Genomic DNA, 21,946 nt, shown 5'->3' with positions numbered 1-21,946 from the left:
AAAAAAAAAAAAAAAAAATTGCAACGCGTTCACTTGATTCGGTGCTGATTTGAGATCAGAATGGATTCTAATGCGTCAAAGCAGCTATTAGATTGCATCAATGGCGCTCTTTTATGTCCTCGGTCGCTTACGATTCCTGCTCAACAAAAAGACTTGTTTGTATCGTTGATTTTTCTCGGTTTGGTTGAATCTTGACCCTATTCCTTACTGTTAAACCGACAGAACCGATTGCACAGAAGCGATAGTCTGCCATGTGATGTACGATCCGAATGGTCAGGCATATAGTTTGGAGATTATCAGGGTACTTGATCTCTCTTGTGTGTCGTTTACGTTTCAAAACCCTTAGTCGCTCATATCTTTATACTTTAATTTCACTTATGTCTCAAGGACAACTGTAGAATCCTTGCAACTCAGGTTATAGAAGCTTTCAAAATCTGTGCTAATCCTGAAATATTTGATCGTTTGGTTGAAAAGCTTCTTTCATTGAAAGTACATAATGAATGTTAGTGACTTGTTCGTTGCTCAGTCGTGTGTTCGTTCAACATTATTAGCTAACGACATGGCGCTCATTGCGGTCATATCTCAGATGCTTGTAGAAGTATCTTCGTTAATATGCTTTGCGAAGCGGCAAGGAATTCGAAATCATCTGCTCACAGACGATGGGCCATCTCATTGATACGAAGACACTGTCACTTACTAGTATCACCAAACCATCGCCTAGAAGATATTCCGATCCGAAATACTCTTTTTTCCCTTTGTTACGACGTGAGCAAACTATTCTTCGTTTAATGACTTGTCAAATGAAGAAAAAAACTGATCTAACGGAAAACCGACATTTCTAGGTATACATGCATGATACCAGTTCGGATATCAAGCTTCTGCGGTTACTGGAAGCCACTTTATATGAACTACATGTTTCAGTAGCGGATTGGAAAGCAAAAGCCGCCACTGATAAGTCATACGTGATTCGTAAATGGTAGGAGATTTATATACAAATTCACTAAAATCGGAAACATGTTAGCTTACTCGTCCTGCATAGCATCAATGACTGTGAGGAAATCTTGAACATGGTGGTGGATACACCTAGCCATTTCGCGTTGCACGCTCAACGTTTTCAGGAAGTAAGTAAATAATTCCAACCTTTGCTGGTATGAATTCGAAGCTCTTTACTAACATTGCAGTAGCTTATACCCTACAACTGGGTCGTCCATATGCCGTCCCTTTTAATATCGTAAGGCTTTTGACAATCAACTTTTGCTCCAGAAACAGAATCTTACGCTCGCAATCCATGCCTTTTCCAGAATTTGTCTATATTGCAAATTATATCCTGAAAAACTCTACCCATTCATTGATCATTTGAAGAAAGATGGAATAATAATTGAACCACCAAACGCAATTGTAAAGTGAAATCTTTTCTTGACAGATTAATTTTCAACCCGCATACTAATGCTCGAGTTTCCAGTTTTCCAAGCAGATGAATACACTACTTTCAGTGCCAGAGACTTCAATGATGGCGATTGAATGTGCTTGTTTCGAAATCGAAAGTGCTATTGTTCATCAGAAAGTAAAGTCTACAAAATATGCTCCTCCACGGGTACATATCATTTGCTTAGTGTGCTAACCTTGAATTTTCAGGATGACATTTCTATTGAGGCAGACGCATTTGCGACGGTTGATGGTTTGGAAGAATTATATGGTTTTGACGATAATGTCAATGAAGTGCAGACCATGGATGCAATTTCTCAGGAACTGTGTTTGCTCGTCGCTTCAGCACCTCCTTCGTATGTTATTTACCTATGCTATTGCGAGCAGTTGAAAACAATTACTAACATCCGTTCTCAATAGACAAGTAGCAAAAATTTCTTGGGTGACTATAGCTGCGCTCAATCTTTTGGTCTCCTGGAGTCATTCTCGCGAAATGGTAAGGTTACTGTTGCGTACTACTCAAAGCTTCAAGAAAGTCTCACTAACATAAAATCTACTAGGGAGATATAGGGGGGTATCGCTCATCTATTGTTCTAGCAATGGTAAGCAAGATCACAGACTTGCTCAAGGACTTGGTGTTTACTCTCCCATGTCATTACGAGATGGACGATGCCTTGCTGAGACCGATGATTGCTACTGTCTCGGCATATACTGTGGCATTGAGATCATCAGCTTTTCAGGTACACACGCATGAAGATAACTTCCATCAGTTGAAGATGGATATTGAAAAAGTTTGGCGAAATCATAGAAATCAACGTAGAGCATTTTTAGTGACTCATTCAAAGCATGACTTACGAAACGAAGATAATTGTAGCCGGTCTATTTATGGTGTCCTTCTAGTGATGACCCAATCTGTCCCGTATCAGTCATAAAATATAAGTTCAACGATTGAAGTGCATGCAAGTTAATCTCTAGGTCGATAACTATGTGGCGTTCCAAACCAATGGTGATTGTTATAAGTCATGCGACATTGTCGCAACCAAGCCCTCACTTTGGCATTTCTCCCCTGTCAATGCAAAAGGCTTCAATAGGTCTCAGCTGGATTTCGATATGTTTCAGACATTTTATGGGGATAAAAAGGATGTTGTTTCGAGACATCTTTGACTTGTGATCCGCCTATCCATATCTACTTGGTAAATTGTTAACCACCATGGGCCACACCAATAACAATGCATGGGTCGAGAAGCACGACCGTCATGATCAGAGGTAAAAAGCGTAGTTTACCTTCTGTTTAGGCCATATCATTCAAGCTAACAATGCCATTGGAATGATAGGAGCGATGTATCAAACGTTCGTGGTGATATGAAAAAGAACGGTGCTGGAGCTGGTAATTGGGGAACGCTCGGCGATGAAGTTTTGGAAGAGAGGTTAGTAAGGTAGTCCAGTTGTGTAGCAAATGCGAAAACATGTGTTAACCCTCTCCCGCAAGAAGGAAAGAAATGGCTATTGAACCAACTCATTCTAATGATAAGCTTCAGGTCAGTATTTCATCTTCGTACTTATTACTGTTTGCAGCCGAAGTCAGATATCGGGCCAGGCTGTATAGCACAGTTTACTAAAAAGGTCTATCATCGGATGTCCTTTAGGTTCTGAACAAAAGGCAATTCACACGACTTCGCAGATGGTCACAATAAGAAAAACGAGACTCCAATTTAATAATGAAAAAGCCATTGAAGCACCTCCCTTTGCTATCTCAAGAAAGGAATAAATAAAAATTTGCAGTTCGTAAACGCTTATGCAGCAAATCTCGAAATTGGCATGCCTTCACTGTATTCAATTAAATGACAGTCACAACACTGTTTTCACTTTGTCGCAAATTTCACTTCACTTCAAACTGTTATAATTCTTTCCACCATGCGACAAAATTTCATTGGTATGGTTGTCAGCACAGCAATGTCCAAGACCGTCAAGGTCAAGGTCGTTAGACAAAAGCTTCACCCGATCGTCATGAAGGTAAATACTGATTCGCCGTGTGGACGCTCTGCAATACCTTTGGACCCTGTCTAAACTAATCACTTGCCATTCCCCATGACAGACTATTCGCTCACACAAAAACTACCTCGTACACGACGAGAATGCCAAATGCACCTTGGGCGACATTGTCAGAATCGAAGCTTGCAGACCTCTCAGCAAAAACAAGCACTTCAGCGTGGCCGAGATCATTCGAAGTACTGGTGAATCGCAATCAGCTACCAAGACACCTTCAGCCTAAAAACCATACCTTCATTGTACAATACTCTTCTTTTTGCTTCTCCTTCTACCAAAATTTGCCATTATAGACTTTCATTAAAAAAGAGAGAAACATCGCTATTTTACACTACTCTTGAGAGACGCATACATGTACACTGGGATTGGGGGGGGGGAGTCTATGGGTTACTTGTATGTTCCAATTCACCTTCGCCGTCCTTGACACCACGTTGAACATCTTCCATCATTCGTTCCGTCTTTTCTCTGAGCTCGCCCAAGGTTTTAAATATTCTATCTGTAATTTGTATCCTGGCGGTCTCTTCATCGATTCTGCCCGATTTCCACTGGTCTAAGGTATCTTGAAAATCAATTGGGTCACCAAACGCGATGGTGATAGGTTTGAAGAGTCGAATGGGTGGCCCTTGCAATGGTCTGATTTCTGACAGACCTGTATGCCACATGGGAACAACAATGGGGCATCTTTCCGCTTCCATGACCATACGACCAACTCCCCATTTGAATCGGATGAGGGATTCCTCTTGATTGACTCTTGCTTCAGGGAAAACGTGTAGCCATTTGTTCTGGTTGGCTTTATGAATTGCAAAATCCACGGCTGGTTGGTAGATACCATAGCCTCTAACCGTAGGTATAACTTGCCCCATTCCGAAAAAGAGGGATGTGATACTGGAAAGGGAAAGACAGCAATTTAGAAAGGGTTGATGTCTCATAGATATTCGATCGACACTCACGGATTTGTAAAACAGATCTCTGCTGCCCCAAGGACCCATCGCATTTTCTCAATATTACATAAAGTTCGAACAGGCAGAATTCCCCATAATATAGGATCATCAATTACGGAAGCGTGGTTGGCAACTAAAAATATGAAGTATAGCGTTTAGTCACTGTGTGTCCGTGCGCTTCAGAACGATTACCGCCCATTTCATCCACCCTTACCTGTGATGATGGGTCGGTCTCTTGTCTGATCATCCAAAAGCTCCTGGAACGGTTCCTTGTTGAAAACCTTGGTGGGAGCAAAGGCCTTGAGGAAGAGTTTACTGGTGATACCGACCGAGCCAACCACAACAGTACTTCCCAAATTCCATAAAATGCCATTTGGAGGAGAATCAGCGTTAAATCGTGAAGCGACAAACTTTGGTATCCGGTCAAGATTAAATAATGGTTCTTTATGTGCTTTCAGATGATCCATTCCAGGTCCAATGAGAGGGTCGCCAGTTTCGTTAATGGTTGCTGGCTGCACACGGGATTGCTTTCTGGCGACATGAAGGTAACTAATGCCTCCTAGGAAACCGGTAACACCAATGACCTTCAACGGCGTGGGCCGTAAGAGAGAACGTCGCAAGTGAGGCCGCATGCGACGAAGTGCTCTGTCCACACGCTAAAAACCCGATGGGACAAGAATGAGGAAAGTTTTAAAGTAATTAAATAACGGATTATCGCTCAAAAAGCTGCTGATATTGAATCTTTTTTTTTTTCATAGCGTCATTGTCTGACTGTATTTGGGGATGGTTGGTTAAAAGAAGTTGATGCTGGGATATAATGTAAAACGAGTATTACAATGCTTGTCCTTCAAAAGGAACCGTTGTTCGTCCTGTCCGACCAGGGACATTCATGGTCCAGACACTGGTCCGCTCGTCAAAGGATCCCGTCCTTGTAGTGCTACCATAGTCTTCTTCTTCAATCGGGTCTTCTGCGTACATTGACCGCCTTGACTTTCCTCCCTTGTTCAAAGATGGTAGAGAGGAAGACGTTCTAAGCGTGGTGGAAGCGTCTTGTTGTTGTCGATACTGCATCCTTCGTCGCCTTCCTTCTTCTTCCTGGTCATTTTCAGCTCGTTCATCGTCACCTTCCAGGTCAGTTAAGGAACACTTTCGCGCATATCCATCCTTTATCTTTTGAAATGCTTTTTCCATGCTGTGCAGTTTCCTTCGCTCTTGAGCAATGTTTGATGCCACATATGCCTTGATAGACGAGCTTAAATCAGTGTTCATGTACTCTTCAAACAGACTAATCTCCCGGTTGACAATGCTGTCAGCTTTCAAATAGGAAACTCGATGGATTTCTACATCTTCCTTAGCCTTATGATTCGAGCATTAGCATACATGCTGGCATTTGAAAGTATATCTTATCCATTTACCTTTTCTTCTTCCTGCATCGCCACTTGCACTTCCGGGGTATGTTGTGGCATCTTAACTCTCAACTTGTCCGCCTTATCTCTCTTCTTATTTCTCAATTTGATAGCTTGCACGTACTCCACTAAACGATCCGTTCGCATATTTACAACCGCCTTCAAGAGGGGATCGAAGATTTTGGTAAGCACTTTCCAAATGAAAAGCCGGCCCATTGCAAGACATCAATGCTTACCTTCAGTGGGTCAGTTGTGTTCTTGTATTCAGCAATAACATCTCCCAAATGAACAAGGTCAGAAATCTCTTGACGGTTGTTGATAAAACATAATTCATCCATTAGAAGTCCAAAGATTTGCAATCTCTGGTCTAATGAACGTTGTCGCTCCTTATTATCATACTTCACGCCAGGTCCCAGCATGTTTTTACTTTGAGTGGCTTCGATAGCCAAATCACCCATGTGCGTCATATAATTTGACAAAGCTGAAAGACAGTTTAGACAAAATTGCTGATTATCAGTCACTTTCAGTCAACTGTCTCACCTTCTCTTTCTCGTATAGTGTCTTCCATGTTATCCAAAAGATTGGAGAGAAATGTCTCTTGCATTAAAATATGAACCTGCTGTCGATGGTGCGCGTCCATATTGCTCTAAATAAATCATTGCGGGGGGTTGCTTAAATAAAGCGCCATTTGATTTCGTAACATAGTGTGATGCTTACATCCTGAACCGTTTCATTGGTTTTAAATTGCTTGAACGCTAACTCAGTGTTTGGTCGCTTCGCCTTATTAAAGCGAAGAAAAGCGAGTAAAGCATTTTTGTTCCGATTCCCTATCTCTGTCTCGGTCTATAGGAAGAAGTTAGGGGCTAAAAACTCACTACATCGGATGCACTGTAAATTTTTACCATATCATGCGACAGAAAGTGAACGAAAGATGGTGATTCATTAAACTCTGATCGCATTCCTAGCTTTTCCAAGAATCGGCCAATTTGAATTCTTTTTCGCTCTACAATATCTTGGTCTTCAATTTGGCTCGAGAGCGGAGGATCTGGGAAGGGCGGTACCAGCAGGTCTGGAAAGCTGGCTAAAAGTTGCTCGTGAAGCCACGCTATCTGCTGAAATGAGCGAAAGCATACTCCAGATGAGAGATTATGTTTTTGTAGATATTCTGCACTGTCCTGTAGTAAGAAGATGGGTATTAGATTCACTGTTGGACTGCGCACATGGAGATAGGTGAGCATGTGGTATGGATTTCTCCCTCCGACATTGATTGGGGTAACACTACGAGAGGCAGGATCATATATAAAGTTACCTCCTCCCCGAGTACTATTTTGAACTGGATCGTGTCGACACTTGAAGCTGCTTCTGGAACAGTGATGCTTAATGGGGTGGTCATCGATTACTGCAGACTGAAAAGAAACCCCTCCACGTCGCATGGACTGCCTTTCAAGGAAATGTCGGACTTGCCTTCCAAAGGCGCCTGTCCTTCCTCCCCCCAACAAACAATACAATGTTCAAAATTATTCAGTATCAATATTGGATATGCTGAAGAACTGGCTAGAAATGCCATGCTGCTTCATTAGATATCCATCTCATCAATAGACTAGTAGGGTGTTGATATAATACAATTCCCCTTCGCATGGGGAGTGCCTTGCGGTTTCTGTGACGTGCAATTTGTTGTGCCTTTGAATTGATCTTCAACCGGACGCTGTGTATTGAGCTTCAAAATAACAATATGAATCGATCCAAATTGTTTGTTGCATGCAGCAGAATTTCGTCACGCGCAGTCTTGAGGGTTTCTTATCCTGGATCCCGGAGCTCTCTCATGCCTCGCAGGCTCTACACGAGCGATAGCTCAGGGGCCACTACACCGAAATCGTAATGTCCCGGCACGGGTTTCAATACTTTACCGCGACCTGACATGTCCATAGCCTAACACTGCAATTTACTCTTATTCAGAACTAAGCCTGGTCTGCATCCTGGCCAAGTCCGTGGAGCCTTATCGCAAAAGAAGCTAATGGAAGCTGCTTTGCCGTTTGTGGCCACCCATGGCTGGACCACTGAAACCATATCACTGGGTGCACAGAAATTGGGATACCCTTCAATTGCACACGGTCTCTTTCCCAATGGGCCTGCAGATTTGATTGAGCTGTTTTTGGAAGACAGTCGACTCAAGTTGGAGAGCGAAATGGAGCGCAAAAAGGCAGCTGGCGAACTTGACAGGTAAGTAGTTTCTGCGTATGGCGCGATTACGAAGAGGCGACGTACATGCATTAGTACCCTTTGGCTCATATTATCCTTTCACCAGTCTCAGTGCAACCGATATCGTTCGTTTGGCGGTCATCACACGTCTTGAAATGACACGTCCCTACATCAAACGCTGGCCCGAAGCGCTAGCTGTCATGGCCCATCCCACCAACTCTGTCATGTCATTTACCCAGCTTGGCAAGTTGGTGGATGACATTTGGTTCTATGCTGGTGATAAGAGCCCAGACGTAAGAAAAAAAATTCTGTATGGTGGTAAATCGAAGAGAAAATGGCCATGCTGAACGTCCTCACTTAGATGAACTGGTACACAAAGCGAGCTTCTTTGGCGGCTGTGTACACATCCACAGAACTTTATATGACCCAGGACGTTTCTCCCAACTCAGTAGATACTTTGGGCTTTCTCCAACGTAGACTTGAGCAAGCTGAATTTGTTGGTTCCGGTATGAAGCAGGTAAGGGAAAGCTACCACGTAGGCGGATGCATTTATGCGTGACACTTACAAAATTCGTTGTGATATAGCTCGGAACGATGCTTGATTTTGGTGCACGTAGCTTTGTAGGAATGGTCGCATCGGTAAGTAATAGGAAACGACTGGAATAGGTTGTAAAACAGCCGTAAGCTTACTTGCCTGCCATCTCCAGCGTGGAAACAAGATTTAAAAATGTCCAAGATTCTCTACAAGACATCTCATAAGCCGTCACATTCGTCATGTCTAAATCACCACAATTCCATTATAGAACATATCTCATACAATTGCCCATAACATCTCCCAACTCAGTGGAATATATAAATTTACACTATTATTTCGAAAGTTTCTCGCATAAAATAACGAATGATTTTACCTTCAAGCAAAATTTTAACATTTGCTTACATGGATGACACCGTTGTAGCCGCTGGGAGAGCCTATAAGAGCAATGTGTGTTAATGGCCAATGAAATCGTATTATAACACTTTTCTGCACGACCTAATTGCACGGCCAGAGTAAGATCATGGAAGAAATACGATAGAGGAGTTATTGCTCGACTTGATTGGTATCATAAGCATACCGCCTACAATTGACCCAGGTCCCGAACGACTTTGGAAACCGGATAATTAACCACCAAAACCTCATAAATAACGATGCAAAATCCTCCCAAAGACTTGTAACAATGCTTAGAGCTTATAGAAGGTAGAGAACCACAGAAATTCTTTTATTTATATTATATCTTAAACCAACAAAAGTGCAGCTCAAATAGCACGTACCAATTCATTCTTTACATTATATACAATTTTGATTTTCAAGTGAGAGAACGCAAATAATTTACCGCTCTTATCAAAAGGGCGTCTAAACAATAGATTGTGGCGTGGGATCTGATTCAGAGAGGATCATCATATTGGTGAGCACATCCAAAGCATCCTCTACGAATTCTCTAGGTTGGGAAGGAGAGCTGAGTATGTTGAGATGCGCTAAAACAGACAGTACGTATCGAACGGGCGGTCGTTTTTCCTGATGGCGCAAAGATGACTTCAGGGTGTTGGTATATTTTTGTAGCAAGTGGTTTTCTTTCGTCAGAGATAAGATGGCCAAGGTGCTGAATTTGGAAAACGCCCTGATTGTCAATCCCATCGCATGATAAAGGTTACTGTTGATCAATCTCATCTGTGCCATATGTAGTAGTCCAGAGGCGGTTGGATGAATAGCTAGGTTGAGTATGGACCATTCCATGGAAGGATTTGGCAATTGGATAACGCACATGAACCAGTCTTCATGTTGCTGGACATAGATGTTTGCCCAAGCATAATAAATATTAACATGCTCTTCATCCCAGTACGAAGTACTTGGATTCACTTGCCAACGAACTCGACAGTCAGACAGGTTGCGAAGTGCGTTACACAATAATCCAATATCGTCTTCGTGAACAAGCGACATGATCGGTCGATTTAATAAAATGTCATCCATGGCCACATCCTGAGAGAGGCCGCCTTGCTCCAATGAATAGGCCTCAATGACTCCATACTCTGTAACCCGTAAACAGAGGTGGTTCCCCGCATTAAGGTCGGTCACGTCGCTGGCCATAAGTAACATGTGATGTGGAGACGAGACTGGGTGGCTGCAGATATACAACAGTCGATTACTTTCTACCGTCATGTAATGGTGTGGTGATTCGGTAGGTATGAGTATGTCTTTGAGTTGAAGAGGTAAAGAATCGTATTTGGCATTTAGCCATGATGGATGTTCGCCAGTGATTAAAACCGTCATATCCAGTGTGTTGACCAACATCAAGTACCGACATCGGATAGGACATTTTTCGAGAGAATGCCCACCGTGTTCAGGCAATAACATTATTCCAAACTGCTCAATAAAAAGAAAATAAAGGAGTTTCAGAGAAGTGAAAAGTAAGGAAGAAAGAAGAAATAATGTGGGGTATACGCTTCACATTAAATAAAAAAAAAAATGATCAGCTGTGCAGAAGACACCAATCAAGGCATTTCGTTATCCGCTTTCTGATATCACTTGAGATTGAGCCTCCTTGTTCTTCCTACTCCTTACTTACAATGCTTGAATAATGCTTTATTTCTTTGCAACTGAAGCTTTCGATTGTTTTTTAATGGCTCCATGAATACAACCATATTTTGCTATGTCTGCTACGTCAAAGTCAAACATTACAACTCACGTGAGAGCCATATGCGGACTTTGGTTTTAACCCATTTTTTTTTTTTTTAATTTCGATCACAGTCGCTGTTCTGCCTGGACGAAGTTTTCCTGCCCGCGGAGCTTAATGGCATGCTTGTAAATGGGGTCGGTGGTGTTACAGGATAGCAGGCGCCTGGGTATCCGTATCCATTTGCATAGTAAAAACCTAGTCCATAATCAAGGCAGTACTGGTACATGGGTAGGGAGTAGTATAATCCAGAGTGGTCAGGAGAGTTATAATGTGATGAAATGTACGTCATCAAGCTACAAGGGACTAATGAAAGATTAGGCTACATGTGAAAAATGACTGGCTGGCTTGGCTGTAGCGAGACTTACCTTGATATCCATCTGCACATGGTTGTATGACAGACCTAACTTGCAGCTCTGCTGGATACTGACACTAAAATAGAGAAATTGTAAATATCGGCAAATGTAAACACACCGCATAATTTAACTCACCAGCTGGGATATACTATTGGCTAAGCTACCTTTAGGCTATGAAAACTAAACCCATTAGATTTTGACAAGTTCAATACAGGTTAAAGCACTAATACATTCGATCTCATTTACCTTGTAGTCACGCTTCTGTGGTCTTGGGTAAGTAGATGAAGATGGAACCAGGGACGAATTGAGCGAGTATGTCTTGTTTACTATTTGGTCGGGAGTTTTCTGCGAGCGAGCCATATTCAGTTTAGCCATCGAAGACGAAACACATTGACCAGGGGGGTAAGGTTTTTTAAACTTGTCAAATTTAACGCTATCGTTCCGCAGACTCTCGCAATCCTTGAAGAACGCCTTTATCTTATATCCATTCCATACTTTGCCGTTCTGGAAGGTATTATTGGATGAATGATGATGGCCGAACAGCCCATTTCAAATAAACCGAATTACCTCAATTTCTTGCGCTTTTTTAGCATCCTCATAACTCGCATACCGGACAAAGGCACAACGTGGATCATTGTTATTTGCTGCTGTTCTTTTCCTCACTGGAGTTTTCCCGACTAACACAACAGATGAGATATTCCCGCTCGACATAAGGTAGTTGCGCAGGTCATCCTGATTGATGCCTGGAGGCAAGTTTTTGATGACCAATGTGGAAGATGAGGCGACTTCCATCAAATTGTTCATCTTTTTGCTTGACTGGTTCAGGTTAGTTGCCCACTCGACTGTCATAGCTTGGAATGGAGGATCATGATGTAGTACCTAGAGAAAAATACAAAGTACAGTAAACCCTCATTTACCTTATGCAAACGTAAAAATAAAGAAAAGTTATTAATATATTATGTACCAGATAAGCTTTGATAGCATCATCTCTATATTGATATCGGATGAAAGCCCCCACAGTTGTGGAATGCGTAGCGGTGGTCTTGATAATGGTTACGTCTTCAATGCAGCCGAAGCTTTCAGCTAGCTGTTGTATTTCCTGTATGTTGATGGAAGAGCAAATGAATAATAAGGCACACCCATCTATATAAATGATAATGCTTTGTCTGTTGTGAAATCTTTTGTGATTGATGTGATTATTTATTTACCGTTTTACTGGTGTTTTCAGGCATTTGTCCAAGATATATAGTTCTGTTTACGCGTGCGGGTTCGCAACGGATGTATCTGCCGTTCAACAAAGTTCCTGACGCTTCTTTGAGAGCTTTTTGGGCATCTTCTTGACTCTGATCAAAAAGATTTAGATGGTGACTCGATGAGCGACCCCTGATGAACTTTACTGAACTTACCGCAAACTGAACAAAGCCGTAAGGTCTCTGCATCCAGTCTCTAAATACCTTCACATTGAGAACTAAACCCCATTGAGAGAAATGCTGCAATACAGATGTGCTGAGTTCTGAGTCCTTCAGTAGCTTGGACAGACTAAAATAAATGATAAATAAGAGGTTTGTCTGGGGCAACGAATGTATGCATGACATAAGTCGACTTACCTGGCAACAAAAACACACCCAGCAGGCATTCCTCTGGAGTCCATGTTTTCATCGCATGCTGTTTTATCGTCTTTATATTACTTAGATTGCAATGGTCCCAGGTGACTCACTTTTTGTATTTGGGAGAAGGCGATATGATCTTACCTGTACTTCCAGCGTCAGAGGCATTACTATCCACAGTATTGGCCAGACTTTCAGATGCGTATGTTCCCTGATCTGTCGTTTGTGCTATCATGCTATAAGGCTGCGAGTAATTTTGAAATTATTGGTCCAATAAAGCAAAGAGGCAAGAGTAAAAGGTGTATGAACTAAGGAACAGATGAATGTATGCTGAGAAGAGAGCTGAAATCAGTGATTGAACACCGCAAAGTGCCTTTGATTTTCACTGATCCGCTGATATTTTTATGGAATGGAACTCAATTCTTCGCACACTCCCCTTCCTCTTATTTTTAAGAAATTCAGTACGATGCCTTTGGAAAGGTCTGATACAACTAAACATCGATTGAATAAGATTTATCTAGCACTGGTTGGTATCGATTCGGGTCAAAAGCGGCTAACAATGCATGCCAACTAAAGACTACTTTTTAGGCAATCGTTATCCTTCGAAATAAGCCCAAGCCAACGGCAATCAAAGGTATTTTGTATGATGACAACCGGTATGATACATTAGCTATGCAATAAGGAGATGATGAAGTTAAGTGTTTTTTTTTCCTAGATTACCTCGAGCATATAAAGCGTAAAGTACCAAAAGGCGATAGGTAGTCGCAATGACCAACAAATCCAGATGCAATTGTAGCGCCTCAAATGGATAAATTTCTTTAGCTATATCATTAATGCTGATTGTTAGGTGATTCCGTTTTTATCGTATTTCTAGCTTTGCTTCACACTGTAGTTTCAAGTATTCAACATGTCGATATGTATTAGCTAATGCCTTTGATTCTATTGAGATTAAAGTATTATTTGCGCAAATGAAATTGAAAACACAGCTTTCACTAAATATATCAATATGGTGATATGGTTCAATTGCTTCCTCCGAGTACTTTGCAATTAAGGTGTTCAGTAATTTCAGAAATGATTTGCGTCTGCTTCAAATATCTGTCGCAACCAGCCAGGATTATGTACCTTTACAATATCTTTGCAAATTCTCAAAGTTCAATTATTTCATAGGTCCTCACCACCAAATTATGTCAGCATTATCAACTTGATAAAAAAGTAGAACGTTCGACAACATATCTCACCACAATGTCTCAATCTGCAAAAAGTTGTAGCGCATTGGGACAAAGAGATACCAACACAGCAACATTCTGTATTGTATCGAGCAATCGGTGTGAACAAGTGAAAGCCGCCCAGCATGTCTTCAATGCACTACGACCGGTTCTATTGACTTCAACAACATCTCTGTTACCAATGAAAATCTCTCTTATGAAAGGTTCAATTTTCTTTTACGCTTCTTATGATTTTAACAGCACAGTAAATGTTTTTTTTTTTTTAACCGAATCACCAATATCCAAAATTGCCAATTTGCGGAAAGGGCATTTTGCTTTCATTGGTTCAATGTGACTGTCTTTTTATAGCACGCGCTCAACCAGCATATTTTTCAAATAGCGGGCTGGCGCAATGGCCCAAGCTGCGAAATTATTGTCGTTGAAGAAACCCTCCCCACACTCATTCCTCAGTCTTTATTCCACGGCAGCAACAAAATATTTGCACTGGCAGAAAAGTAATGAGTATGCCTAGTGCCATGACTCGAAGATCAGAAGTAAAAATAGACCCAACAGGTAGCAATCCCAGAAAACGGAAGCGACAAGAATCCCAAAAGCGAGAGCTGCCCACTCGGCATTCCTTGCTTACCGATGTTGCTGTTGCTGATCTCGAAGATGCGCATACAAGTAAGTAACTTGTGATTCTATAGAACAGAGTTTGCGCGTGTTGCTGTGAACTACAGGCTTCTGCGCTACAAAAAGTACATCACTAATCCGCCGACTTGCTTAACGACAGAATTGAATCAGCCGCAGTTTAATGGCCACACCATCATACGAATTTTGCGTGATGGAAGTCAACTTGATGGTTGTCAGACTCTTGCAGATGGGCAAGGTATGGCGCAAGCAAGTGCACAAAGCCGATCGGAGCTACAAACCGAGATAAAAGTGCCAGCATTTCGAGTGATCGACCATAAAATTCCTGCTGCTTCTAAGAAGACCGCCCAAAAATTACCGGTAAGCCACGAAGCACCCTTCAAGATAATGCGCTCGCTTACTGACGGACATTTTCATATAGGTGACAGAAGACACGGATGATGAGGCGTATCTCCGGAGACATCGCAAACACGAAATGGCGGAAAAAAAGCTGAAAAATCGCGAAAAGGAGCGGCTGCGGTACGATATGCAACAACAAATGCGACTTGTCGATAGATTAAAAAGCATGAACCGAACCAATTTGTTAGCGACGTTATCGTCACGGCTTCGCCGCGATGGCATTGGCGAGTTGGACGAAGCAGAGATTAAATCCCTTCACCAGCGCATGATTCGAGAAGCGGAAGAACTTTTGATGCGGTATGAAGCGCTTGGTCTGTTGCCTGGCAAGCAAAAAATTGTATATACCACCATTGCGAAGCCTGTCAATGAGACCCACCGAATGCCTGAGCTAGATCCAGCCACACCACCACTTACTCCACCAGCCAGTGTTCCAGAAGTACTGCCGCTCAAACCCAAATCTCAAAGCAAAAAGGGAACGAAGGTACCGGACCAAGCTGATCCGGGAGTTCGAGAAAAAGAGACTACAATCATTAAACCCAAAAAGCCTTTGAAACGAATACCGAAGACCACCGTCACAGACAACCAAAAGCAACAACTACCAGATGAGAAAAAGAAGTATAAACGGAAATTTCGGTTTTCAAAATCTGTTCCTTCCATTAAGCAACAAGAGTTTTCTTTACCTACTGATGACTTTGGGGAATTAATGAGCGGTCGTAATTCATGATGGACGAAACTGCGAGCAAGCCTGGTATGCTGGCCTGCAACCATGATACGATACGGTAACCACAACTTGTAAACATAGCCAAAATACATCGTTTCAATAAATTATTTACTTTCGCAATTCTTTTCTCACATAGACAATGAATGCTAACATGGTTTGTTGCGTAACGTGTTTGTTTTGTATATCCCCTTTTTAGGTATTTTTTCATTTCAAATGAAGTGTAAAGAAGTTAAGTAAGTGATTTGTAAAGGATGTCAAGGCTGAATGAAATAGATGACACAATAATTGGGGTTCCAAGTGGAAAGAAAAAAATAGGAGTATATACAATGACTTGGAAGATATGCAAAAAACGAACAAGAAGAAATATACGTGTCGCCTAACTGATGACAAACACGTAAAGAAATAAAGGCATTTGTTCTAAGAATTAGAGACGACGCTGGGTTGGGGATACAATTGCTGACCATAGGAAAAGAAATTAAATAATTTTCTGGCGTTGTCGACAATGGAGTGTTTATGCTTCAAACCCACTATCGTTGCGAAGGGCTAGATGTCTTTGAGTATGAGTATGGGATTTTGCAATTTTCTTGAGCTCCTCACGCTTGGCTGACCAAGCCTTCAAAAGAATAAGTGAAAAGACATAGGAGAGGGTGATCATGGAGAAGGCCACGGCCACATTCATCAAGAACATGGAATCGACTTGATTACGCATTAACCAGCCCATGGTACCTGCATTAGAAGCCATGAAGAGAATAGCACCGCAAATGAGAGCAAAAGCACCAAGCGCTTCGGTAGGCGGACGGCTGGGCTCACGACTTGTAGGCTTGCTCTTGTACAAGGAGATGTAAGTGAATATGCGACATAGAGCAGCGATAGAAATCAACAGTCCCCATAGGTAATGGACGTTGCTTGAGTATTGAGTATCCTGATGATGGTTGCCCATGGAAATACCTGTCATTAAAACTGTCAAGGCAGGAATGGGATTGAGAGAATAGGTTTGTTCCTGTTCATGTCTAGATTGGATTTCGTTTCTATTAGGGTTGCTGGCGCGATACAATAACCGTCTAAGAGACCTGCTTTCGATAAGGATTCCAGCAAGACCGCACCACCACCACCTGCGAATAAAAAGTAGAGAGGGGCATGGTCAAATAAGGCAATGAATTGGTATGGGAGTAGTTTAAACAAACTTTCCGGGTGTTTAACCACTCAACTTACATGAAGGCCAAAGAGGCGTGCTCAAAATCCTTGTGCGTCCATGCTTCGTCCTGACCCAAGTGCTCTAACCACGTGTTGGTGATGCCATAGGTGAAGATGAGAACGCATTCAATCATTTCAAAGCTGAACTTGCTGCCGTTATCCACATGATTCCAAGCCCAACCTCGGTCGGCAAAGACACCCAAGTAGCGAGCAAAGGTCAAGATGCCATAGATAAAGAAGATGCCTCCCTTGATTAAATGAGCAATGCATCCGAGAACTTCCCAACCTCTGTGACAGGTAACAATGAGTTAATGAAACGCAAAATTGGGTTTCGGCACATATTACATCCGCCGGGAATTCGTCATATCCATGTTTCTTTAGGGCCCACCATCGGAATTTCAAAAAAAAGTGGGACTCTCATACCTGCAAACACCCGCATAAACGACCATACCGCTCAAAGTTTGAATGAAAATTAAGAGAGGGAAGACTCTGCCAGTGAGAAGATGGGCCCAGCGGCACACTGTAACAGTAAATGGATTATGAGCCGTGACAACGAAGGCTCGCTTGATAAAATTGGGGATGAAGGGCTTGATGACATTAAAAGTGCGCATGACAATGGTAGGCTTTTCCTCGAGTTCTTCGAAATTCGATGGGAATTCGGCGTCGTCCATTTCAACAGGAGACATTACAATGCTGTCCTTATTGTACTGGAAGTCCTCTTCGTCGTTCAAAGTGTCCTCAGACGTTTGGCTGCGTTGCTGGTGTGAGTCACTAGTGGACGAAGAGCTTGACTCAGCTCGTCCGACAAGGTGGACGGTCTCCAGACGGTCGTAATGGGCGTTGCTACGGCTACGTGCCACCGCATTAGCTATCTTACGAACAACACCTACAAGCACCTGACCCCATAAAATGAGAAATAGAAGCCATCCCATGGAATGATGGACGTTGCCGGCATAAAAGTGAGGTACAGAGTGGCCATAAGCCTTTGCAAACGAGAAACCAACCAAAGCGGTACCGAAAGCCAAAATTTGAGTAGGGACATGAAGAGACGAGCGAGCGATACCGAATGCAATGCCTGGTCGAGGCGGTAAAGGTTAGCATATTCTTCTATATAAGGTTCATGGAGTGACTAGGCCTGTCCTGCTTACCCATAGGCATAAGAATCCAAAATGCAAGTACCATGAAGGCGATATGTGTATACAACAAGCCCTTATTATCAGGATAGTCCCAATACGACATGGGTTCATCGCCTGTTGAGTTGAAGGCGGGCATGTCCTCCATTTCAGCACCATGGTTATGTTGGGCTGCGGCAAGATGTGACAGACACAAAAGTGATATCGGTAATAGAATGGATAGCTTGCTCTGCATCTTCAAAGATGGAAGGCGAGGGTTAAAAATGCGAATTGATAATAGGGGAGGAGAAGAGGAAGAGAAAGAGGTGTCCTTACTTCAATTGCTGAAGTTTCGTTTTTCTATCTTCTGGTTACTGTGTTAAGTATACAATGCCGCTCACTCATTTATAATCAGCAGTGTCGAATTTTTTTTTTCGAGAAATTTTTTTTTTATTGGCCGTATTCCATAAATCTACGATAAAAAAAAATGATCGTAATTTGCATTATTTTTTTTCCTAGGGGTTGGTAAGCTACCTTTAAATATTCATACAGTTGGACGGCTTCTACTTGCGTTTCGTCATTGAGCCTGCGCAGTATCTTCAAAGGAAGTATAACATTCAATGCTTTTCTCCATTCGCTTCGATTGTTTACAATTTTTTTTTAAGGTGAACGGCAAAACAATTTTTGCCATCCTGCTTCGTTCATGTTACTATCCTTCTTCCCATATTCCGCTTTGCGCAACCCACACATCTCGATTACCACATGATAGTTTCTGGTTGCCTCTGTCATTGTATTTGCGCGTAAAAAACCATGAACTTGAACGATGACTAAAAATTCATTGCGTACTTGACAGATACATCGGCCATAAGTCGGTAACGATGTTTCAGATGAATTAGCATGGCTGATAGACAAAATGTTTTGCCAGATTTATCACCGATATTTTCTGTGTTTGTTTGTGAAAAAGAATTTTTTTTTTTATAAATGTTTTCGACGTGCGTGTTTCCATTTCATACATTTGAATGATCAACCTGGTGAAATTGCCATATCTTCTGTTGCTACACTCCTTGTTGTCACGTTGTTATAGTCATTGGGTGGCGTCACTCCACTGACCTTTTGACCTATCCGTCCGAACAGCACATGAAGGAACCAGCGGTCCGGTAATTATCCGCCGAATGAAAAAAACTCCACTGGGCCTCGCGAAGTAACAGTTGACAGAACTTCTTTGAACGTCGCCAATTCGGTTACAGTTTAGCCGAGCGATCCCCTAGGAATGACCTGCCCTGCCCAATTTAGAGTGTGTTTGGTCAACAACTCCGCATGAAAAAAAAAAAAAAAAACCTTAGCTATTTCCGATAGTCGCTTTCTGGAAGACAGAAAATTCTATAACTTCGGTAAATCAAACTCCTTGGTCATCGACATAAAGAGGCGCAGCTCAGATTGATCAGTCGATGAGAGGGTTATTACTAATAAACATTTTTATTACAACATTATGCCTCAAAACCGTGACAGGGTTTGTGCTCTCATTCTAAAACGTTCAGTGACTTTCGGGAATACAAATGTCACGGACGTGTGCGGGTAAAAATGTAGCGCAGTCATGTCGGCCAAAACAATTTAGCCATGAGTCGCTCGCTCAACAATCAACTCAATATGATCACGAAGCGCTTCAATAGAGGCTAGCTTGTGCGCCAGCATATCGTCCAACTCTCCGAGATAGTCCTCAAACGACCGAGTCGACTTGACGATGCCTCTTTCACGTTGACTGGATAGGTTCAGGGTCAAGTTGGCTAACAACTTGGTTTCGCGCTTAGAGCAGTCATTGACTTCTCGCATCTCAGCTCGGTGCAAGCCAATGAATTCTTGCATTTCATCATGCGAGAAAAGTGGCGAGTCTTGGACAGGTGACGGCGCCCTAGGGTTACTGCGAGGAGATGACACAGCCGAGCACCCGCTGTTGGAACGGCTGGTGTAGCCGGGACGGGGTATGCCCGATGTCAACGTAGATGACGTTGATCGGATGAGTGGTTTCTTAACGGAAAGGGACGGAGCGTTGTACGGATGCTCTTCTGAAGGCGACCTTTCGAGGCGTTTGGAAGAATAGGATGTTTGCAGTGATCTTAAATGGGATGCCTGACTCAGCGGTTGACTAGATGGGAGATCTTGTTCCTGGTAAGGAAAGTCAACATCGAATATATTCTCGGTTGCCATATCTTCTGTGTAGAATGGCTGAGTATCTTGCTCTTCCAGTTTGCCAGAAAAATCTTCTTCCGAGCTGTAATAATCTTGCATGTCCATATCATCTACATCCTCGCCATCGTCACGAGAGGGCATTGGCCGTATGGCCTCCAGTCCCGTAGACCCTTGTCGGTTACCTTTTAGTTCTTTAACTCTACCGAACCATGCGCGGAAAAAATACCGATAAATGAGCCATTTTTCATCCTTTGTTGCTCATACTTCCAATGTTTTTTTCTTACCTATCAGCATAGCGAAGAGTATTCAGTGTATGCTCGCTGTTTGTATTTCCTGGAGAGATTGTTGCGATCATGCAAGTTCTTGACTTCCCCACAAATGAATCTTTTAGAACTTGGGTAAGCTTGCTTTGTCGAAAAGGCGTATGTTTTTTGTCTTGGTCCAATGCTCGAATGCATTCTTTCAGTGCCAGCAAACTCTTGTTGATTTCAGCTCCTTCCATTCTAATCACCGACCATGGCCATAAAGGGGGTTATTTCTTGGTGGGCAGAATGCTTCGTACATCATATTTAGACTCACCTGGTCTTCACATCCGTTTCACCTCGATCAGCACCCCTCTCGCTGCCCGCCAAATCGATGAAGCTGAGCTTACCAAAGATGGTCTTGCGACTTTTTTTGGGCTTGAGAAGGATTTGAAGCACAGCATGAGACCGTGAGGAACTGTCATTTGCTCCAGTTGCACCTGTACTACGGACTTGACTTCCGAGGTCAAATACTTGCATCAAGCTGTCCACATTGCTAATGGCGTACTCATGCAATCCGGCAATGACTACATTATTGTTGCCGTCTTCTCGTGCATGTAATCGCTTCCTCTCATTTAGAAGGTCATAGAGCTGACCTTGATAAATTTCGTAAAATCCAATGGAAGCAAACAGATGTTCATATTGAGGTTGCTGCAGCATGTCAAATATATCACGAGCAGCGAGCACATACAAGCCTCTGCGAGGGTCTAGCATGGTAAACGTTTTGCCTGAACCAGTTTGGCCGCTAAACGGAGAGCCAAGAGGTAAGAATAGTGCGAAAAGATGACTCTCTAGACATGTGGGAAACACATCTATCTGACCGCCACAACTTACTATGCAAAACAAGTCGCCTTGCCGCCAGCAAAAATGTAATTGACCAAGGGTAATGCCGTTCGCTCATACAGAACTTCATTTCGTGTATATTCGTCAAAAACTTCATCGAACACAAAAGAATGTTGCTCCACGAATTTTGTCAGGTCCAGTTTTGTCCTTGAAGTGTTAAACATCATTTAGGTTACACTTGATCATGGGGGCAATTGGTACAAGCAGTAAATGTCACTAACTTTGGTTCGTTGATTTGAATATTGCGATCGCCAGTCACTTGAGTGATATCCTTCTCATTACGATTAATCTCCTTGGTACTAAGGGGACGCTTCCTGACACAAACTCTGATCTTTTGATTGAGATTGCTGCTACGAGAGCTGGGAGATGTTGATGTGACAGGGGCGGAAACTTTAAGTGATGAAGTAACGGCGTCGGTCATGCGTATAGCACCAAGACTGGGCATTTTCTTTGTAGAAACTGGAATGCCATAAGCATTGACCAATTGATTTGCTTTTGTATATTGAATCTCTTCCTCTTCATCTACAAGGTCAAGATCGAGATTATCCAAGTACGCACTGCCGGGGCGTGATCGGGCGGTACTATCTCGTCTAGTACGCTCACCGTAATTGGGTATATTTGAACGTGGAAGACTGGTTCGAGGA

General features: G+C 42.5%; 11 protein-coding genes across 11 annotated transcripts; 5 read left to right on the top strand and 6 right to left on the bottom strand.

The window, feature by feature from the left end:
* The first annotated feature begins 10 nt into the window (after positions 1-10).
* Positions 11-2,726, top strand: K450DRAFT_234722 (uncharacterized protein). The gene is made up of 12 exons (XM_051587971.1): positions 11-155; positions 223-301; positions 388-502; positions 587-765; positions 843-976; positions 1,040-1,121; positions 1,185-1,231; positions 1,302-1,398; positions 1,463-1,564; positions 1,636-1,781; positions 1,846-1,921; positions 1,986-2,726. Exons 1-12 carry the CDS (start codon positions 61-63, stop codon positions 2,355-2,357), a joined length of 1,524 nt encoding a protein of 507 aa, XP_051446123.1. The 5' UTR covers positions 11-60; the 3' UTR covers positions 2,358-2,726.
* Positions 2,562-3,269, top strand: K450DRAFT_234717 (uncharacterized protein). The gene is made up of 4 exons (XM_051587970.1): positions 2,562-2,691; positions 2,760-2,852; positions 2,918-2,963; positions 3,049-3,269. Exons 1-4 carry the CDS (start codon positions 2,636-2,638, stop codon positions 3,076-3,078), a joined length of 225 nt encoding a protein of 74 aa, XP_051446122.1. The 5' UTR covers positions 2,562-2,635; the 3' UTR covers positions 3,079-3,269.
* A 12-nt stretch (positions 3,270-3,281) lies between these two features.
* K450DRAFT_234714 (uncharacterized protein) lies at positions 3,282-3,774 on the top strand. Its single transcript, XM_051587969.1, has 2 exons — positions 3,282-3,438; positions 3,521-3,774. Exons 1-2 carry the CDS (start codon positions 3,340-3,342, stop codon positions 3,695-3,697), a joined length of 276 nt encoding a protein of 91 aa, XP_051446121.1. The 5' UTR covers positions 3,282-3,339; the 3' UTR covers positions 3,698-3,774.
* A 33-nt stretch (positions 3,775-3,807) lies between these two features.
* K450DRAFT_234711 (uncharacterized protein) lies at positions 3,808-5,113 on the bottom strand. The gene is made up of 3 exons (XM_051587968.1): positions 4,627-5,113; positions 4,422-4,545; positions 3,808-4,356 (listed from the first exon to the last, which is right to left on the bottom strand). The coding sequence occupies exons 1-3, from the start codon at positions 5,042-5,044 to the stop codon at positions 3,852-3,854; spliced, it is 1,047 nt and encodes a 348-aa protein (XP_051446120.1). The 5' UTR covers positions 5,045-5,113; the 3' UTR covers positions 3,808-3,851.
* A 1-nt stretch (position 5,114) lies between these two features.
* Positions 5,115-7,217, bottom strand: K450DRAFT_234703 (uncharacterized protein). The gene is made up of 7 exons (XM_051587967.1): positions 7,128-7,217; positions 6,721-6,993; positions 6,536-6,661; positions 6,359-6,464; positions 6,055-6,299; positions 5,828-5,977; positions 5,115-5,768 (listed from the first exon to the last, which is right to left on the bottom strand). The coding sequence occupies exons 1-7, from the start codon at positions 7,209-7,211 to the stop codon at positions 5,244-5,246; spliced, it is 1,509 nt and encodes a 502-aa protein (XP_051446119.1). The 5' UTR covers positions 7,212-7,217; the 3' UTR covers positions 5,115-5,243.
* A 307-nt stretch (positions 7,218-7,524) lies between these two features.
* K450DRAFT_234699 (uncharacterized protein) lies at positions 7,525-8,961 on the top strand. Its single transcript, XM_051587966.1, has 5 exons — positions 7,525-7,693; positions 7,775-8,038; positions 8,124-8,310; positions 8,379-8,534; positions 8,603-8,961. The coding sequence occupies exons 1-5, from the start codon at positions 7,551-7,553 to the stop codon at positions 8,681-8,683; spliced, it is 831 nt and encodes a 276-aa protein (XP_051446118.1). The 5' UTR covers positions 7,525-7,550; the 3' UTR covers positions 8,684-8,961.
* Positions 8,962-9,251: 290 nt separating this feature from the next.
* Positions 9,252-10,378, bottom strand: K450DRAFT_234694 (uncharacterized protein). Its single transcript, XM_051587965.1, has one exon. The coding sequence runs from the start codon at positions 10,341-10,343 to the stop codon at positions 9,408-9,410; it is 936 nt and encodes a 311-aa protein (XP_051446117.1). The 5' UTR covers positions 10,344-10,378; the 3' UTR covers positions 9,252-9,407.
* A 405-nt stretch (positions 10,379-10,783) lies between these two features.
* On the bottom strand, positions 10,784-12,923 carry K450DRAFT_198156 (uncharacterized protein; the record flags this gene model as incomplete). Its single annotated transcript, XM_051584566.1, has 10 exons — positions 10,784-11,031; positions 11,094-11,157; positions 11,217-11,252; positions 11,328-11,585; positions 11,649-11,960; positions 12,046-12,180; positions 12,290-12,424; positions 12,488-12,620; positions 12,689-12,746; positions 12,833-12,923. The coding sequence occupies 10 exons, from the start codon at positions 12,921-12,923 to the stop codon at positions 10,784-10,786; spliced, it is 1,470 nt and encodes a 489-aa protein (XP_051446116.1).
* Positions 12,924-14,334: 1,411 nt separating this feature from the next.
* On the top strand, positions 14,335-15,796 carry K450DRAFT_234693 (uncharacterized protein). Its single transcript, XM_051587964.1, has 3 exons — positions 14,335-14,577; positions 14,687-14,904; positions 14,966-15,796. The coding sequence occupies exons 1-3, from the start codon at positions 14,412-14,414 to the stop codon at positions 15,665-15,667; spliced, it is 1,086 nt and encodes a 361-aa protein (XP_051446115.1). The 5' UTR covers positions 14,335-14,411; the 3' UTR covers positions 15,668-15,796.
* A 3,521-nt stretch (positions 15,797-19,317) lies between these two features.
* K450DRAFT_234682 (uncharacterized protein) lies at positions 19,318-20,422 on the bottom strand. The gene has a single exon (XM_051587963.1). It carries the CDS (start codon positions 20,296-20,298, stop codon positions 19,582-19,584), a length of 717 nt encoding a protein of 238 aa, XP_051446114.1. The 5' UTR covers positions 20,299-20,422; the 3' UTR covers positions 19,318-19,581.
* A 15-nt stretch (positions 20,423-20,437) lies between these two features.
* K450DRAFT_265367 (uncharacterized protein) lies at positions 20,438-21,747 on the bottom strand (the record flags this gene model as incomplete). The annotated part of the gene is made up of 4 exons (XM_051592791.1): positions 20,438-20,660; positions 20,737-21,204; positions 21,294-21,449; positions 21,524-21,747. The coding sequence occupies 4 exons, from the start codon at positions 21,745-21,747 to the stop codon at positions 20,438-20,440; spliced, it is 1,071 nt and encodes a 356-aa protein (XP_051446113.1).
* Positions 21,748-21,946: the final 199 nt, after the last annotated feature.

Source organism: Umbelopsis ramanniana, assembly GCF_025399195.1.
Source record: "Umbelopsis ramanniana AG unplaced genomic scaffold K450scaffold_17, whole genome shotgun sequence".
Taxonomy (NCBI): Eukaryota; Fungi; Mucoromycota; class Umbelopsidomycetes; order Umbelopsidales; family Umbelopsidaceae; genus Umbelopsis; species Umbelopsis ramanniana.
This window is presented reverse-complemented; position numbering and strand designations above follow the sequence as displayed.

Bases quoted from the DNA above. Each gene is read 5' to 3' on its own strand.
- K450DRAFT_234722 (XM_051587971.1), top strand. From the start codon at position 61: ATGGATTCTAATGCGTCAAAGCAGCTATTAGATTGCATCAATGGCGCT. The intron at 1,122-1,184 runs GTAAGTAAATAA...ACATTGCAGTAG, and splicing joins ACGCTCAACGTTTTCAGGAA to CTTATACCCTACAACTGGGT. The intron at 1,922-1,985 runs GTAAGGTTACTG...AAAATCTACTAG, and splicing joins GGAGTCATTCTCGCGAAATG to GGAGATATAGGGGGGTATCG.
- K450DRAFT_234717 (XM_051587970.1), top strand. From the start codon at position 2,636: ATGGGCCACACCAATAACAATGCATGGGTCGAGAAGCACGACCGTCAT. The intron at 2,692-2,759 runs GTAAAAAGCGTA...TTGGAATGATAG, and splicing joins CACGACCGTCATGATCAGAG to GAGCGATGTATCAAACGTTC. The intron at 2,964-3,048 runs GTCAGTATTTCA...TTTACTAAAAAG, and splicing joins ATTCTAATGATAAGCTTCAG to GTCTATCATCGGATGTCCTT.
- K450DRAFT_234714 (XM_051587969.1), top strand. From the start codon at position 3,340: ATGCGACAAAATTTCATTGGTATGGTTGTCAGCACAGCAATGTCCAAG. The intron at 3,439-3,520 runs GTAAATACTGAT...TCCCCATGACAG, and splicing joins TTCACCCGATCGTCATGAAG to ACTATTCGCTCACACAAAAA.
- K450DRAFT_234711 (XM_051587968.1), bottom strand. From the start codon at position 5,044: ATGCGGCCTCACTTGCGACGTTCTCTCTTACGGCCCACGCCGTTGAAG. The intron at 4,546-4,626 runs GTAAGGGTGGAT...TCATATTTTTAG, and splicing joins AGACCGACCCATCATCACAG to TTGCCAACCACGCTTCCGTA. The intron at 4,357-4,421 runs GTGAGTGTCGAT...TTCCCTTTCCAG, and splicing joins GAGATCTGTTTTACAAATCC to TATCACATCCCTCTTTTTCG.
- K450DRAFT_234703 (XM_051587967.1), bottom strand. From the start codon at position 7,211: ATGACCACCCCATTAAGCATCACTGTTCCAGAAGCAGCTTCAAGTGTC. The intron at 6,465-6,535 runs GTAAGCATCACA...TGATTTATTTAG, and splicing joins CCAATGAAACGGTTCAGGAT to AGCAATATGGACGCGCACCA. The intron at 5,978-6,054 runs GTAAGCATTGAT...CCCCTCTTGAAG, and splicing joins ACACAACTGACCCACTGAAG to GCGGTTGTAAATATGCGAAC.
- K450DRAFT_234699 (XM_051587966.1), top strand. From the start codon at position 7,551: ATGAATCGATCCAAATTGTTTGTTGCATGCAGCAGAATTTCGTCACGC. The intron at 7,694-7,774 runs GTAATGTCCCGG...ACTCTTATTCAG, and splicing joins GGGGCCACTACACCGAAATC to AACTAAGCCTGGTCTGCATC. The intron at 8,311-8,378 runs GTAAGAAAAAAA...GTCCTCACTTAG, and splicing joins CTGGTGATAAGAGCCCAGAC to ATGAACTGGTACACAAAGCG.
- K450DRAFT_234694 (XM_051587965.1), bottom strand. From the start codon at position 10,343: ATGTTGGTCAACACACTGGATATGACGGTTTTAATCACTGGCGAACAT.
- K450DRAFT_234693 (XM_051587964.1), top strand. From the start codon at position 14,412: ATGAGTATGCCTAGTGCCATGACTCGAAGATCAGAAGTAAAAATAGAC. The intron at 14,578-14,686 runs GTAAGTAACTTG...GCTTAACGACAG, and splicing joins TCTCGAAGATGCGCATACAA to AATTGAATCAGCCGCAGTTT. The intron at 14,905-14,965 runs GTAAGCCACGAA...ATTTTCATATAG, and splicing joins AGACCGCCCAAAAATTACCG to GTGACAGAAGACACGGATGA.
- K450DRAFT_234682 (XM_051587963.1), bottom strand. From the start codon at position 20,298: ATGCCCTCTCGTGACGATGGCGAGGATGTAGATGATATGGACATGCAA.